Source organism: Pyrus communis, chromosome 17 (genome assembly GCF_041283825.1).
Source record: "Pyrus communis isolate YQ-2024b chromosome 17, ASM4128382v1, whole genome shotgun sequence".
Taxonomy (NCBI): domain Eukaryota; kingdom Viridiplantae; phylum Streptophyta; class Magnoliopsida; order Rosales; family Rosaceae; genus Pyrus; species Pyrus communis.
Window position 1 is genome coordinate 24760108 of NC_142581.1, and position 17653 is coordinate 24777760.

The 17653-nt window shown below is 35.6% G+C and overlaps 2 protein-coding genes across 6 annotated transcripts; both read right to left on the reverse strand.

Moving 5' to 3' along the window:
- Positions 1-2293: 2293 nt before the first annotated feature.
- On the reverse strand, positions 2294-5938 carry LOC137707941 (ADP/ATP translocase 3, mitochondrial). 4 transcript variants are annotated; one of them, XM_088689492.1, is made up of 5 exons: positions 5780-5909; positions 5054-5385; positions 3869-4361; positions 3349-3720; positions 2294-2799 (listed from the first exon to the last, which is right to left on the reverse strand). In XM_088689492.1, the coding sequence occupies exons 3-5, from the start codon at positions 4337-4339 to the stop codon at positions 2500-2502; spliced, it is 1143 nt and encodes a 380-aa protein (XP_088545618.1). In that variant the 5' UTR covers positions 4340-4361; positions 5054-5385; positions 5780-5909; the 3' UTR covers positions 2294-2499. The 4 variants fall into 4 exon arrangements, with proteins under 4 accessions (XP_088545618.1, XP_088545617.1, XP_068302985.2 ...); XM_088689491.1 differs by having other exon boundaries at positions 5054-5334; positions 5780-5906; XM_068446884.2 differs by lacking the exon at positions 5054-5385 and having other exon boundaries at positions 5780-5938.
- Positions 5939-7631: 1693 nt separating this feature from the next.
- Positions 7632-16682, reverse strand: LOC137708503 (transmembrane E3 ubiquitin-protein ligase FLY2). Of its 2 annotated transcripts, none has more exons than XM_068447594.2 (15): positions 16011-16682; positions 15094-15166; positions 14141-14268; positions 13241-13356; positions 13033-13093; positions 12735-12801; positions 12576-12653; positions 11906-12063; positions 11758-11817; positions 11568-11661; positions 10702-10869; positions 9239-9567; positions 8620-8736; positions 8376-8539; positions 7632-8011 (listed from the first exon to the last, which is right to left on the reverse strand). In XM_068447594.2, the coding sequence occupies exons 1-14, from the start codon at positions 16179-16181 to the stop codon at positions 8438-8440; spliced, it is 1722 nt and encodes a 573-aa protein (XP_068303695.2). In that variant the 5' UTR covers positions 16182-16682; the 3' UTR covers positions 7632-8011; positions 8376-8437. The 2 variants fall into 2 exon arrangements, with proteins under 2 accessions (XP_068303695.2, XP_088545304.1); XM_088689178.1 differs by having other exon boundaries at positions 11568-11673.
- Between the last annotated feature and the right edge of the window lie 971 nt (positions 16683-17653).

A 17653-nucleotide genomic window follows, 5' to 3' on the forward strand; every position in this document is an offset into this window, starting at 1 on the left:
TGGCAACACAGTTTGACAAAGTGGTGTTTTATAAAATATAATGGCTGTAGGTAGAATAATTGATAAGGATTAAGGACCTAACTCCTCCTTCCTTCCATGTAACTTTCACAGTTGTTTCAAGTGGAGCTGGAGAAAGACAGCTTCAAACTCCCCCAAGACCTGGAGAGGGTGGATTTCTTCAAGCTCAAGGAAATGTTGTTGTAATCGAAGTGCGACCGCATCAAGTAGTTCAAGATATGAAGATCATACGTCCCTGTCTTCCTTGAATGTTTGTCTGCCTAAAAATGTATAGAGAGAGAGAGAGAGAGAGAGAGAGAGAGAGAGAGAGAGAGCAAGTCTTCAAATTAAAGCATTGAATCTTAAGTCTGCACTGCATTATAGAAAACCAGCCATCTGTTAAGGTTGTCTAACCATATTTTGTTATTCAGCTGGGCAGGAATTTCTAATATTAGCAATAAAAACCAAGACCCATTTGATAAGCACAGTACGGTTCTCCTAGAATCCGTGGTCCAAGAAAATTATGATCACTCATTATTCGATCTTAATCCAACGGTAAATGATCATTTAACTTTTGTTGTAGTTGTACTTTCTCCTCCATCATTACGTTAAGATCGAAAGGTGGGGGACCCTCAGTCTCTTAAATCGTAGGGTCTAGGAGAATGGTACTCTTGATAAGCATTTTGTTGTTCATTTTTTTTGTGCTTGGAGAATGTACAGAATAAAAGAGAAATGAGGGATTAAGAAAGGTGACTGGGTACAGGTAAATAAATAAAGAACGAATGAAAACAAAATTTTAAAAGAGAGAACAACTTGAAATAGTTTTTTGTTTTTAAATTTCTCTGTCTATCATTCTATATACATTTTTTTTTACATCTCTCTCACGGTCTTTCCTTCACTCTTCTTCATTCCTCTTTCCCACCATATAATTTTCTTATATCAATTTCCAAACATCTCTCAAATAAAGGTAGGACCAACCAGAGGGGGCGTTGAGGGGGTGTTAAAGGTGCAGTCGCACATGGCCCCAAATTTGAAGGGGTCCCCAAAATTTTTGTCACCTAATATTTATATGTAATAATATTCTATATTTAAAATTGCTTTTGTTATGAAATAATGTTCTATGTTCAATAATTGAGTTATTAGCACGTTAAAATCTCATCTTACACTCCTTATAAGAGTAATTTTTCTTTTTTCTAAATACAAAAATTTAGAGTACAATAAGATATTTTGAGTGCCAATAATACACCATAAAAGACGGTATTTTTTCAATATTATTATATAATAATGTTACATATTGAAGTGAAACTTTAAAGTTAGAGTTTTTGAAGTTTGTTTTCTTCTTTGGTTGTTTAAGATTGAATTGCTTTTGATTATTTAGTGAATGTTATGTTTGTAGCTCTTTTTACTTATTATTAATGACATTTTTAAATTTGCAATCAATGAATGCTAAACTTTGTTTTGATTTAAGTGATTGTTTTCTAGCGTCAATACATTGTCCTACATTTTTTAAGACTTATCTTAAGGAGGGGCACTTTTATAATTTCGCACAGGATTTCCAAAATCTCAGAGACGACCTTGGGACCAACCAACATTTTATGAACTACATGTGAATTATCTCTCTAATAGAAATAAGGTCACTACTATAAGTCCCACCTCTATTACAGAGGTGCTTTACATGTAATTTACAAAATATCTCCTTAGCATTTTCCAATCTGAAAACCAAAAACTAGAAAATTATCAATCGGCCCTTGGGTTTTAGGATTTAAGGCCATTCACCTAACATTCACCTCTTAAAGATCATTCACCTTCAAATATCTTAAGATTCTTTCGATGAAAATAATGCTCATTTAGATACGCTTTTAAAATGATTGAAAATGCTTTTAGAGAAAATGTTTTTTTGGTTCCAAAAGCGCTTAAAGTGCTTTCTGCAAGAAGCACCAGTTATGTGCTTATTCCAAGATGCACTTTAAGTGCTTTTTCAGAATTTATTTGCATTTTTACTAAGAATTGATTAAAAAAATATTTTCACCAAAAAACACATCTAAATGAGCTCGTAATGTTGTTGCACCAACTGCTAACTACCTGGTCGATAGCCTACTAGCTTGAATGAGTTAGGCCAGACCGCCTGATCACGTGTCTTGCCCAACCGACCTCACAAAACAATGCAACACCGTATACGGGCATCCCTACCGAAGAACCGCGCCCACAAGAGAAGCAGCCTAAAAATAGCAAAGAGGAGGCATAAAGGAACGCGAAATTTAGAAGAAACCACTATCTATTCTCAACAAAGGAACAATTAAAAACGTAAAAGCACTTCCATTCAGAGCTCAAGTACAGATAACAATCACCCAAAATTCAAATTTCTTCATCCTTGTAACTATTACTTTCTAATAACAGATCCACAAACATTTGGAAACATAAAAGCACTTCTGTTCTTCCAAATTCTTCAACTAGAGTCGATGCTCACACAATAACTAATGATTTCGTCAACATAGCATATCATTAACCACCGCCGCCAGACCCATACTTTTTGCCAAGAAGTACGACTTGCAGCTTGTCATAGCCAGCAAGCACACCGGCACCTGCAACAGCACGCAATATGTTTGCTCCAGCACCCTTAAACAGTGACTTAGCACCTTCGTTTTTTATAATTTGCTTAAATGCATCCAAAGAGCTATTGTATTTCACAGCTTCTCCTGAGGTCATCATCATCCTTCTGCGCACCGTGTCCAAAGGGTAAGAAGCTAATCCAGCACCGATCGTAATTCCCCATCCCAGCAAGAAGCTAGCAAAGAAGCTATCCTGTAAATCACCATGTGAAAAACAACAATGAACATCAACATGCCTTTGATGTGTTAATATCCAGTGAACTAAGCACAGATTTACATATATCATTTTCCTATACATGCTTAAGGGGCACAGATTCAAATCCAATACCGTAGCAAAACAGGCCAAACAGTAGCAGCTTCACCACCTCATACATATACAGAATAAACCAAAATTCTAAGAGATCTTGCGAAAGACATACATATACAGAATAAACCAAAATTCCAACAGCCATTGGAGCTAATTCCCAGTACATACTGATCCTTCACCGCCTCATTTTGGGCAAGGCAGGCAGTGGTCAAAGAAACTCCATTAGTAGCCATGTTGAAAATGATTCAAGCAGCTAACTGCCTTTAATATTAATGTAAACACTGTCCCTTTACTACCCATCAATTTATAATGAAAAACAAGGGAAACATCAACAGTATAAGTGAATCACACAGCCGAAACTATCAAATAGCTCCCCACAAAAAAAAAAAAAAAAAAAAATCCCTATAGGGAACTAGATAAAAAGATTTAACACACCTGCAGGCCACCAATTAGAACCACAGGTTTCAGAGAATCGTACATGCCAAAGTAAAGCCCACGGTACACGATAATTCCAACAAGAGAGATGTTGAATCCTCGATATAACCCAGCAATGCCATCAGACTTGAGGGTTTTCTTGTAAACATCAACCAAACCATTAAACTGCCTTTCACCACCCTTCTTGGCAGCCTTGGCATCATTTGCCAAACGTGTTCTTGCAAAGTCCAGAGAATACACAAAAATAAGAGATGAAGCACCAGCAGCACCACCTGATGCCAGGTTCCCAGCGAACCACTTCCAGTAGCCATCTTTATCCTTCTTGAAGTTGAAAAGCCTCTTGAAGTAATCCTTGAAAGCAAAGTTAAAGGCCTGAAACACAAGTTTAACCAACTTAGAATGTCAATTAAAGGGAAATGCTCAATGGAAACACAACAACACAGATATATGGGAGCATGAAGTAATACAGACAACGTCGGATGACTAAAGATAAGTAGATCTCATGTGAAAGAAAATTGACCTGGGTAGGGAAGTATCTGATAACATTGGCAGTGTTTCCTCTCCACAGAGAAAAAACACCTTCATCCTTAATTGTTCGGGCAAAGCAGTCAGTTATACCCTTGTATGGTTCAGAAAGTCGACCAGCCTTGATCATCTCATCCTGATTCTGTATCAGTAGTTTAACACGCTCAATAGGAGCAGCAGCAGTTTTGGAAACAGCAGCAGATACACCTCCCATGAGAAAATCGATAGCAAAACCAGCTGCACCTTTCTCTGCCGGGGCCTGCACCATAATTGGGGACAAAGAAGAGACTTGTGCAAGGGCAGTGCTGTCAAAAGTTGGCAGCAGGGGGCTCTGCAAAGCTCCATTGGCATAAGCACCATTCACCCCATAGTTTCTTGTGTGAATCCTGGGGGAAAGCCTACTTATGAGGTAAGACTGCCCATGTATTTTCTGAAATACCGATGGATACGATGACCCATCATCCATGATTATAACTCAAGCCAGTGACCTGCACAAGAACAACATGATTTCAAATACAGGCATGCCTAATACATCTACAAGAGATGTCCGTATTGAGTATTCCATAAATGATACACATGATGCAATGACAAAGCAAAATGAAATAATATAATTCTTCGCACAAGCTTAACCAACGGAAATTTTTTTCTCCATAAAATAGTCAGCTGTTGAAAATTATAAAGAATGCTCCGGAAAGCAGTGTATTACAAATACTTACATATCCTGAAAGCAGCATAATTCTACGCAGATCCAAGATTCTAACATCGGGTGGTCCTAATCAAGGTACGCTAGGTGCTATGGGCTGGGGCATGTGCCTAGAGCCTAGATGGGTCCTAAGAGCTTAGGCAGATTTAAGTAAATTTACTATCATATAAATAAGTGCCTACTTACACTTAAAAAAACTATATTTGTATTGAGAGTTTGGGTTTACTATTTTAATTAGGTTTATTATTTAACATATAACATACATAAATATCAGAATTTTGCTTTAGTATTTTAGTGATTTTGGTGGTACGAGATGAAAATTCAAGTGATTATGAGTTTGTAGTACTTTACACAATATCTTCCAAAGATTGTATAAATTTATAGTGAATTAAAAAAATAAAAAAAAGGTGTGGTATAAAAAGTATTGGTACAGTAATACACCATCACTTTACTAATTAAAAAGCTAGGTGGCACAACCTAATTGGACAACAATTTAGAAATAAAAAAGGGAATTGGCCATGGGATGGAGAGAGAAAGTCTTTCTTCTTTGTTGGAACTTGAAACCAAAGTCCAAGAACAGCATAGCCATGATGGTCTTCTCTGTGTTCCTCTTCGTCGTCTTCTTTGTTCAAAGCTTTTGTTTCACAGCATCTGCTAGCTATGATGGTCTTCTCTCTTCCACCATCTACCCAGATCGCTGGGTGGTCCTCGGAGGTCCTCACAGACGCTTCTTCGGACTTCCAGTTGGTCTGAGATCACTGGGTCCATGAATGGGTCCGCCCCTGACAACTACTAAATACTGGTATAGTCTACAATAATTTGAGCCAGATTACGTAATTGAATAAGAACTCAAGTGCAATTTCCCAAAAAGTTTGAACTTTAAAGTTTGGGCATCTCGGCAACCGAAATATTAGTGTGATCACAAACAAGGAAATTAATTAATGATCAGAGTGTTCGAAATTCCATGCATTTTCATAACAAATGCAAAAATTAGAGGTGTTAACAACAATAACAGCAAAAACAACTACCAGGTAAGATCGGCTGCCAAATTTAACCACAATCAACAAGTCAACACATTCCCTTAAACATCCGTAAAGGGTTGTTTGGTTGGCGAGAAAAGTCGGGAAAATGAAGAGAGCACAATTCTCAACAGGATTTTCTCGGGGAACCAAACAAAGCGGAAGAGAAAGAAAAAACCATAACCTGAGAGATGATCGGCGAGGAGGAAGAGAGTGACAGTCAGTCAACGAAGAAGAGAGCGAGCGTCGAGCAACCGAGTGCTTCTCCTTCAACTAGGAAATGAAGTGGGCGACATCAGGAGACAGGGGACAAGTAGGGTTTTCTGGAATGACTCTGTTACCCTTATTCTGCCTTTAAATTATCGGCTTGGCCATTTTGGCGCCCCGTAAACGAGTAAACCAGGAGCCTAACAACCTACTAATTTAATTTAGATTTAGCGCTTGTTTGGATGTGTTTTTAAAATAATTGAAAACTCTTTTGATGAAAATGTTTTCAGAACCAATCATTTGTAAAAATATAAGTAAGTTATGGAAAATCACTTCAAGTGCTTCCTTCTTGAAAGAAGCACATAACTGATGCTTATTGCATAAAGTATTTTAAATGTTTTTGAAACAAAAAAATATTTTCTCTAAAAATACTTTTAATCATTTTAAAAATACATTTAAAAGAGCCTTTATTATTTACCAAGAAAAAACCCTACTGATTTATTCTCTAATTTTGTTGTTTTCTCTATTGCACATGCAAAAGAGAGCATTTTCCTTTAGTTTTCTACTAGTCTCATTCCGCACGCTCATGTGTGTGATAATTTTTTAATTTTTTTTAATTTTTATTTAGTTTGAATATTTTTTTGAAAGTAAATTGTTTATTTTAGAATTCTAATTGAGGAGGGGTATTTTGGAGATAGTGAAAGCTTTACTGTTTTGACATGCTCCCTTTATATATTAGTATATTACAAATACAATCAGTTTTCTTAGCCAACATGGTCCTTGCAATTTGCATAACTTCTCATTTTGATTCTTAAGATTTAAAATCAATACAAGTGGTTCTTGAGATTGTCCACCATCAATCATTTTGATCATTCCGTGAATAATTATGGTCCTTGCAATTTGCATAACTTCTCATTTTGATTCTTAAGATTTAAAATCAATACAAGTGGTTCTTGAGATTGTCCACCATCAATCATTTTGATCATTCCGTGAATAATTATGTTAAATAAAGATTAAAATGACAAGCTACTTAGTACTACGGTCTGGTGATATTTCTCTTCACTTGTAAGTGAGAGGTCTTAGGTTCGATTGTTGCCAAAGGTGAATTTGAACCACATTATTGCTAGCCCAGTATGAGGCTAAGCTTACCTCCTTCCTCTTAGTGTGGATAATATCGTTTGTTAAAAAAAAAAAAATTAAAATGATAAAACTACCATCAATTTAATAAATAATATGCCAAAATGATTTGACAAAAATTAAGGGTATTTTTGTCATTTTATTTTTATTTAATGGAGATTTTCCACGGAATGACCAAAATGATTGATGATAGATAAACTCATAGACCAATTCTATCGATTTCAAATCTCAGAAACCAAAATAAGGAATTATGCAAATTTTAATGACCATTTTGGATAAAAAGCCTACGACATGATGTTGAAGAGTTGATATTAAAGCAAACCCATTCCGGCAGATTCCCTGATACCTTTAAGGCAGGGGTTCGAAACCAGTTGAGAGCACTTTGTGGCCAGAGGCAAGCCGAACCGCAAGAGAGATTAGACCCACCCTTCAGTGTGTTGGGACACTTCATGGTCTTCACCAAAACACCAAACATATTCTCTCAAACGCCAGTCCTTCGGAATTATTGGGCAAAACGCTTTATGCAAGAGCAACTCCAATAGCCAGCCTTCCGAACTACGAGTAGCTAGTTACTTGGTTCGTGTGGTGCAAGTTCAAAAGAAGGATATGATAAAACCCAACACGATTCACTACCAACATTGTCCCAACTTAACTACATATTACTAAGTGTAGAGTTCCATATAAGACCTCGGTGATATTAAGAGTGAAACTCTCACATATAAGCTGTATATTATTTTGTTACATTTCCGACGTGAGACTTTATTCTCCAATAGAACTCATTATTGCAAGTCTACACGATCCTACAACAATTGTTTACTACATATACATTATACAACAATTGATGGAATTGGCAAGAATTTGCACCTAAAGAATTGCTTCCTACATATGCATTATACATTATACAACAAAACCAAACAAAGCAAAAGTGAAAAATTAAAAATTGTTGGCTCAGGTAACAACTGATGCAGAATCTGTTACATTTTGGAAATGGAAACTGATTGATTATATGCTGTATCTCATCCTTCTTCCTTCGGAAGGTGCGCTCAACCTGAATATCGATTTAATGCCCAACCTGAAACGGAATGCAGAATAACAGATTTTACATCTTATTTCGAAACTGGTGGAAGGAAATAGATGGTGAAAAGCCAAAACAACAGAACACGAGTGAATAAGTTTTGCTAAAGTCAGAAAACCGATGTATAATATTCAAGGAAAGAGAATGAGTTGAACTGAAATATGATTCATCGAAATCAAATTTTAAACTGATATGTCTTCAATGTTGGATTTACTACAATTTCGCGTAACTGGTTATTGATGAAGTTCATGGGAAAATCCAAGCAATTATTAGTGTGCGAAGAATAAATCCAAAAAAGAAAACGTCAGAGAAAACAAAACTCGGAATATTTCTGCTAAATTGCTTGCATCAACGACTTTACCAAAATTAGTGAGTTGGGCGATGTCAGTTGATCCTATACATGGTAAAGACAGACCGGAAGGATCAGGCTGGTGGCAGTGGACGCCGACAAGTTGGGCACTCCATCTTTATATCCATCCACCTTTGTAAACAACCCGAGTGAAAGCAATGATCACATGGTGTCACCTGCAAAGGAAATAGAACATTAAATCAAGCACCTAAGTTTGGGTACTTAAATTACAATATAAAACATGCCATCACAGTACCATGCGATCGTTTGAACGTTGTGTGAGATCAACTGAGGTCATGCAAATGACACAATCTGTGGTGCGATTCGTATTCTGATCAAGCCTTCTACAGTAGCTATATTTTTCAGGTAGAATCTGCAACCCATCAAACAGAAATGAGATATAAATATAATTACACTTCCACCAAAAAAAAAAAAGAAAAAAAAAGAAAAAAAGAAAAAAAAAAACCCTTGTTATACTAGCTGCACATAAACTACATTATTTTGATAATAAAGAAAGGAGCTCAAATTTTAACACAAAATTGGGGTGTGAAGCACGATATTGTTTACAGACCTTCAAGATGGGAATTTAAAAAGCATTTAGTTACAATCTTTTTTATGTGATCATAATATTAGTATTGTATATGAAAAGACGTTAGTTACTGTGCGATTGAAAGAAGCAATTTGTATTATATTCCAATCGAATAAACCTGCTCCTTTCTTGGGGGAAATTCCACAAGAAGTTACCCGTATAATTAACATTCCTTCATAATACAGCAACGATGGCTGTCTTGATGCGAGGTTGTTTGTGCGTCAGAAGCGAAGTGTCAAGGAAAAGAATTCCCAGGAAGATATAAAAGACCAGAGTTAGATCGAACCTGACGAGGAATGAACCACCGCGAGCCAAGATAGTGCTGAAGAAGAAGAATGGATGCTTGCAGTCCAATAAATACACCCAAACAAATACACCAACTCTTGTCAGGCTCAATGCGCATGAAGTTGTTAGGGCAACCAAATATGTATAATGGGATTGCAAGCCGCGTAACAGTCATGCCCAAGATGTAATGAGGATGCAAAGGTTTTCTTGAATCACGAATGACATTGGTGATTATTTGAGGTATCCAAAAGGAGTACATAAGGAGAAGAATAGGTCTCAGGAAGTTATGGAACTCATACATGAGCAGAATGCCTCCCAAAAGAATCCCATCTGCAAATAATTATACAGTTAGATAAAGCCTATAATTTGAAACAAAGACTCATAAGCTAGAATATTTTCGGTCAACGGTATCAACCTAAGAGGGAAATCAAAGTGCACACATCATAGGTTGCAAAAGAAAGAACATATTTCTTAATTATTGGATTTAATTTCCTGGTGTTATGGAATTAAGATTACTTTCCCATTTCTAGTAAATTTAGGATTCTTTTTCGTTTATTGTAGGAATAGGTTATTATAAATAGGTGCGTTGTAATTCAATGTTGGGAGAATCAAAATAATTGATTAAACAAACCTTCTCCATGCGTATCTTCTTTTCTAGAGTTCTGTTCTAATGATGTGCTTCTAAATTCTCCTTGACCTATCTATTTCGGTTTTTTAGATCCAAACCCTGATTTCTGGTTGCTTGTGCTACATCAATTGGTATCAAAGTCAACTAAGGATGAACAAGTACTAGAATTTAGGGTTTAGAAGAACAAGAATTAGAGCTCAAGATAAGAGAATTTGGAGAATTTTAGAATTCAGAGACAGAAGAAACAGATAGGTCGAGGAGAGATCTAGAACAGAAGGGAAGATTAGGTTTTAGAAAACAGAGGCAAGAGACAACTCAGGGAGATGATTTCATTCATCAATCAAGTGTCTCAATATTAAATCACAAAACACCTGTTCATAATAATCTAATCGTACAATGAACATGAAGAATCCTAAATCTACTAGAATAGGAAAGTAATCTTAATTCCATAACAATTATGAAATTCAACAATGGGGGAAAATAAATAAAAATATTCCTAATATATTATTCTGTATCAGATACATTGGATTTAAGGGGCTGTTTGTAGGTCTACAAAGTCATCCCATTCATTGTTAATTGTTTCTTTCCATTAAATTAATCAAGTTCTATTTTCAGAACAACTAATCAAGTTCTACCAAATTACATATTTCTTGAAACAACAAGAGAACTGTTGACAACCCTCCCCAAATTATCCTCCAGTCTTTTTTGGATGCAACTTTTCTACCTTATTGCACTGGGTAAAACAAATAACTTACCAAATGGGCTTTAAAATCAAAACTTGATAAATGGCATTCCACATGCAAACAAAGAAGCATATATTCCAAATTAGTACTTACAGAAACGGCTATATAGAACTGAAAGCTCACGCCTCATCGTCTCCCAACCTTCCCCGCTATTTGTAGGCCTCCTAGCTTTCCATATAGCAAGAAGATATCTCATCTCAAATATTGAGAAGACAACAAACTTGAAAAAAGCGGCAGTCGCAAAAGCATTAAACAAGGATTCTGTATGAACAAGAAACAAGGTTAAAATATATAGTTAATAAGGAGAAACAAGAGGTTAATGTCTAAAAATACTGTTAATAAGCAAAAACTAACATGTGATAAACAAATGAGGTAATTATAGAGGACATGTGCACAATAATATTAAGCATGTGAAGAAAGATGCTCAAAAATAGGACATGTAATCTATAAACATAACAGACGATACACGTGTATCAGGCTGTAACAAACTCCATTTGGGGTCTTGAGAAAAAGATTTCTTATGTGGAAGCATGCACTTCGCAGTGACATTTTTGAAAAGCCCACCAGGGTTTTATTTTCTTCAGAAATCTATGTTCCAAAAAGCTGCTAAAGTTAGTGAAAACAATATTCAAAGTAGTTGCAATCAGTTTCTTATCTTAAATAAGAGCATTTATCTCTATTTGCATCTTTACAACAACAACAAAGCCCTATCCCACTAAGTGGGGTCAGCTATATGATTCCTGGAATGCCATTGCGCTCAGTTTTGTGCCATGTCAAAAGACACAAGAGTTGCTCATTGTAATCTTAACCCCAATACTTCCTGATCACAATAATTTCAGCTTTTGTAGTGACTATACTTAATCACAACTGCTTCAGAGCAAGTGTCTTGCTAGTATACTAACACTCCTAAGATTGGAAACATCTACAACAAGCAGGTAGTGAATCTCAACCAAACTTACCAACAAGTATTCCTGCAGTCAAATGTAGAAGGCAGAGATAAGCATCCATGATAGCCTGTTGGCCAATCATTAGAATCGAAACTTTGGCAGCCCCCTGAAAAGTGCACTTGTAAATACAAACGGCATGTATTGTTAAAATCCCCCCCCCCTTTTTTTTTTTTTTTTTGTATGTTCAGACAAAAGTTCTTACTGAATGAGTGTTGCTATGTTCCATTTGCCGAATTAAGAGAAGAACTTGGAGAAAAGAGACCTGAGGAAATACGTTAAGGAATATGCTAACACAAATATGGCATAAAACATTGAAATTAACCTGAAATACAATGATAAATAAAGGATACAAAGGTAACCATCAAAGTATAGTTCACTGCTTTGTTGTAGTACACCTCCACATTGACAGAAGTAGCATTTAATATCAAGGGAGAGAAGCAATCTCCATCATCATCCACTGAAGGACTCTCCATCAACGATTCTATATGGTATCGATCACGATCTCCATCTAATAAAGATTTGTAGATATTTGAATGAGTCTTGAACTTTAGAAACAAACAAACAAACAAATAATTATGTCCATTCACAACCTAGACCAAAAGGTTTTGACCTCCCACATGCACAAGCCCCTCCATTCATTAAGTTTATCCATTTATTCAGTAAAAACTAACAAAAAGTAGGCACAATTAAACACTAAAGATGCTATGAGCACGTTCAGTATTAAAGAAAATAAAAGATTATATGAAAGAAACGAATCATGACATGGGCAAGAATTACACGATGAAGATGGTACATTACATAAGCATTATGTCCACTTATGTGAAAATCATAGACTATCAATTAAAAGTGCTTCTGAATCGTATCTTATCAGGAAAACTGTTGGCAAGAAATGTGAAACTAAGTTTAGAGATTCTGTCCAAAAAAAAAAAGATTAGAGATTCTGTAGTTTCCAAGAAAAGGGATGGTGGGGCAGCAATTAAAAGGGAAGAAAGAATCCATACGCTGAGAAAACTCAAATACCATTATGGGCGGATGAGACACGTGAAACTTGGCCCGCGATTTCTATATTACAGTGTTTCTCCATTTCATAGATTGGAGCTGCAGTATGAGCAAAATAAAATTATCATAACATGATAAAAGCAATATGAAAATAATTCATAGTGAAGTATGAGAAATTACAATGTTTTTTCCTCCATATCTTATCTCTAGGAGATTCTTGGAAAACCTGGGAAGAGAAAACTCCAAGCTGTTGCAAAGGTAACATGTAACGTGTGAGTACTTGAAACCTCTGTAATTGCATTTCACTTTCTAAATTAATGACTATTACAAGCACTAACATCTTTCATATATTTTTGGCACTCCAGATTACAAAAATCAACATGACTAGCAGCACCGAGCAAACACCAAGGGATAATGCATACGATTACAGAAAGCGGAGTTATAAGGCTTCGTAACAATGAATTGAACAAAAAATTACCATATGATACGGATTTGACAATAAATATTCTTCTGCTTGGCTTGACTCTCCCTCTTTTCCACTGCAAAATGATAAGAGCACATATTTTGTTTTCCTTAAAGAGATGGAGCACATATCCATAACAGAAGATATTAAATGCAAGCGGGTGTAAACAATTAATCAATGAAATAGACGAAAAGCCTTCAATAACTGAACCAGGAAAAATTACCTGTTAGCTACCATTCGAAGTTGTCTAAACGGCCATATAAATACACCCTCCACCCTGATTTGAACACCACCAACATTGTGTTCATTGTCAAACACATCATGGAAAATAATTACCCCCTATTGTCAGCCAAATGAAGAAGTAGACTGTTATTTTAAAAAGAACGATAATAACTTGAAAAGTTAACACTAAAACAATTGAAAGAAATAGTTCTATAGTTATGTAGGCCATGAGAAGATAGCATATTTGAGCCTTTTGGCTGCTCTTTTAATATATGACAATTTAAAGATGATCAGAGCCCATCACAAGGATATCATACAAGTGCACATGCACCCCGATGTGATATGGAGAAACTGAAGCAGGTGCATCAGGAACTGTATACAAGATTCTAAATTTAACACTTGAGAGCTTCAAAATATTTATTAACTCATAATGCAATCTGAAGCAGGCCCTCAAGCTAACAAGAAAAGATAAAGTGCTAAATCATCAAGCCTCTAACGCTAGAGGGAAAATATTTAACTGCTAATCCATGAAGAACGTATCTCACAAGAGGAATTTATCATGATATAAAGAATCCTGAGGCATTGCCACATTGGCCTGTCCTGGCGAAGGCCTCCTAGGTTTATGCCATTTGTGTGCATGGAAACCACCCATCTAACATCTATACATAACTAAATTCAGTCACATTAGACAAAACTCACCCTCCCACCACCTGTATGTATAGATATGCATATTCATTAACAAATATATATATATTGGACGTGCCATTTGTCTTGATGATATCATGCATAATTGCGGTCCTCGTTCTCAATAAAACCCTCTTTATATGTTATGAATTAAGGTATATATACAGATGCAGACCTTACTTTGATATGATAGTCAGTATGGGTTCCAACTGCTCACCTGCACGTAATGTACGCCAGTTATTTTTGTCGGCATGCTAACCAATTCAATGATACTGTTGCCACGGGAATTCCTAAAATCCGGAAATCTGGAAGAGCTATTTGTTGAATCAGGAAACTTCCAAGTCCCTGCAACTCACATGTAAATATATTATGTCCAAGCAGGTCAAGAAATCATTTTACAGGCTTAGTTTTATCCATTAATGTTTACAGTAAGGTTCTTGAAAATCATGCGGACAATGCGGAAAACAATGATTCATGCCGGAGAAGACAGAAAGAAAGGATCCATACATTTCAAAAGATTCTGCCGTTAATTATTTAGATAATTCATAATCTTAGACTGTATCTAATGAGACTGTTGTATGGAATATGTCTTTGGGTTCCCTTTGGACGTCTGTATCTTCAGAATGTATGCATACAATCCAGAGGCTTATGCCAGTCATCATCCATTGGGATAGAGTTCGTTTTCAGGCTGTATTGTATGATTGGAATTCTACTGCTGTACGCTAGGTTTTGTTGGTCTGCTGACATCTCCTTTGCTTAGCTATGCAGTCTTTGTTGGTTTGTTTAGCTAGTAAGCCTAGTATATTCTACATAGATTAGCAGTCTTTGTTGGTTTGTTTAGCTAGTCAGCCTAGTTTTGTTGGCTTGTTTAGCTAGTCAGCCTAGTTTATTATTCGACATATATTTGTGGGAAAACATTTTCCCTGTATTGTCCTGTTCTTGTTTAATGAATTATGTTTCTTGGATTAAGAAAAATAGCATTGTTAAGATAAAGAACATATATTTTGCAACTTCTGCTTCTAACCCAATTACTTCAGCAATAAGCTTCATGATACAAAATTCTAATGAGAACAATAAGAATATCTTATGATCCAGTTAGCAATGAACAAACTTTGAACAAGTAATAGCGGCAATAACTAACATTATTCAAAAGTATGATAAGTTACAAACCTCTGTAAGTTCCTGTTATATTCCATGTAGAAAATGGTCCCAAATCAATTTCATCTTTTTTTACAAATAGCCACTGCAAAAAGAAAATTGAGGAATTTAAAAGGTTGGTTTGTTCAATTTCATACCATTCCAAAACAAATTTTGGTCATAAACCTACTTTCTCATAAAAAGTATATGGATATGTCAAACAAATTATATCAATGCCATGTAATTGAAAAAATTACTGATTAACAGCAAGCGACGTTTTACTTTTATTTGGGGAGGGGAATGGCGAGAGTCAAACTCTTGCCGTGTTACGGGGATAAGTGTTCTTTTATCTAAGTTATAAGCCGCCACATACAGATGCATTTAAAGCAGCCCATAAAATGGGCACAACCTAGGAAGTAACAAGCAGACAGAAATATTGCAGGACATGTAAGACATTGCTCATATAGTTTAAGTGATCATATCAACATTCCAAGTGAAACACCACTATTGCGGTTCTCTAACTAAACTAACTCGGAACTAAGAATAACGATGGGCTGCAGAACTCAGTATCTACAACTAAATTAACTACGGACCATGACTTTTTGAAGCAGCTGGGTTCATAACAAAGGTTCACAACATGAATGTTTAAGTTTTCTAGCAAGTATAACACCAATATTGAGCTCTCCATTAACCTATCTCTAGAAACATGAACTTTGATTTTACATTTATCATCGCATCTACATCCTTCCCATGAGTTAATATAGCTAGTAAATATTATATAAATATTTACATACACACAAACACAAATAGCACTTGGCAGATCAAATTCACATTTCCAACTGAAATTCACAACCTTTACCCTAAAAACGTCATAAAATTCAATCACAAACAACCAAATGCAACAAAACTAAGCATAGAAAGAAAAAAAACCCAAAATTTCGATTACCAACCTCATCGCCCCATGATCGAGCTCGTTCCCGCAAGGGTCGAAGACCGGCCACCGGCGGCAAAAGCACAAAAGCAACCCAAACCCAGAATACAACCCAGTACAGCTTGCTCCGCCGAGACCACAAACACCCCAAATTCCTCACGACCCCCGAACCAAACCCCATAAATCCCATCCCTGAAATTCAACTCCGAATTTCCACCGCCACCGCCAAGCCTCTGTGTTGGGAAAGAAATCGAAAAAACGAAGAGAAAAACAGGAAACCCATTGGAGTATACAGCTTAAGAGAGGGGGGTTTTGCTTCAATTGGAGTCAAGGATTGGAGGAAGTTACCAGCCGATCAAATGGCGAAAGTGAAAGCACAACGACTAATTGACTTCTTAATTATTCTTAAGCAACAACGAGGAAAACTAATAACAAAGGAATATCAAATTAGAATAAGTATTTAATTTGAATATCTATTAAATAATATTAGTAATAATTATTGTGGGTTGGAGGTTAAGAGGGTTGGTTCGAGAGCTTAAGAGGAAGACGAAGGCGTGGAAATGGTGGTTGACATGTCCACTGGTTTTTGTATTCTGGTCTTTGGTAAATGGAGGTCAGAGTGGGCGAGGCTTGTCCGGGGCAAGGTAGGTGTACGCGCCTCAACAAAGAGAAGTTTTTCATTTTTCATTGTGAGTGAAACATGGTACATTAATTGTTTTTATATACGTGATAAGAAATTTTACTTTTTAAATTATTAATTTTTTAATATATATATTTTACTATTTGTATAATGACATGTGAATGTATCTTTCCGTGTTTCGGTTATATTGAAAAATCTATTTTCAACGAACATGGAACTCACTGCCCAAGTCAATGCGGCCTGGATAAAATTGATGGACGGATGAAATTGATAAAATTAAAAATTTATGTGTTATAATATGGAAAATTAAAATTTCAAGAATTATTTTGTAAATGATTTCCAAATTTTAGAGTGTAAAACAGAATTAATACTAAATTTTTCATGTCAACTCATTATTTTACTAAATAAACATTAAATAGATTTCTAAGACCATCTCCAGGTCTTGAGTTAATTTTTAACTTAAAAAATTTAGATTTTAAGTGAGAAATAGTTTTTCCATTTCAACCCTTTTGAGTAAAATTTTAGCCCGAGATTATTAAAAAATAAATTTAGGATAATTTTTTTCTTAAAATGAACAAACGATATTATCTACATTAAAGGGAAGGGAATTGACTTAACCTCACAATGGGCTAGCAATAATGTGGTTCAAATTCGTCTTTGGTGAGAATTGAACCTAAGAATATTTAGATTCTGAACATTTAACCTAAAAATATTTAGATTCTGATAAATATTGAAAAATCACTAGACCAACACCATGAAACTCGTGGAACTCTATGAAAGAAATTTTTTTAATTATTTTAGTCGTTGTATTTAAATTTGGACCGTTAGATTTGATCATATTAGATCGTAGCAATTGGATTTAATGAATTTATAAATATAAATTAAAAAAATTACACACATAAGTAGGGTTGGAAAAAGTTCCCGAAATCCCGAACCAAACCAAAAAAGTCCAAAACCAAAATTTTCAAAATTTTCGAGATGATATACCGAATCAACCCGAAATTTCGGCACAGGATTCGGTA

Bases quoted from the DNA above. Each gene is read 5' to 3' on its own strand.
- LOC137707941 (XM_068446884.2), bottom strand. From the start codon at position 4,339: ATGGATGATGGGTCATCGTATCCATCGGTATTTCAGAAAATACATGGG. The intron at 3,721-3,868 runs GTCAATTTTCTT...CTTGTGTTTCAG, and splicing joins TCAGATACTTCCCTACCCAG to GCCTTTAACTTTGCTTTCAA. The intron at 2,800-3,348 runs GTGTGTTAAATC...GGTGATTTACAG, and splicing joins TTCTAATTGGTGGCCTGCAG to GATAGCTTCTTTGCTAGCTT.
- LOC137708503 (XM_088689178.1), bottom strand. From the start codon at position 16,181: ATGGGATTTATGGGGTTTGGTTCGGGGGTCGTGAGGAATTTGGGGTGT. The intron at 10,870-11,567 runs GTAAGTTTGGTT...TTGTTCATACAG, and splicing joins GACTGCAGGAATACTTGTTG to AATCCTTGTTTAATGCTTTT. The intron at 9,568-10,701 runs GTAAGTACTAAT...AATTATTTGCAG, and splicing joins AGTTCTATATAGCCGTTTCT to ATGGGATTCTTTTGGGAGGC.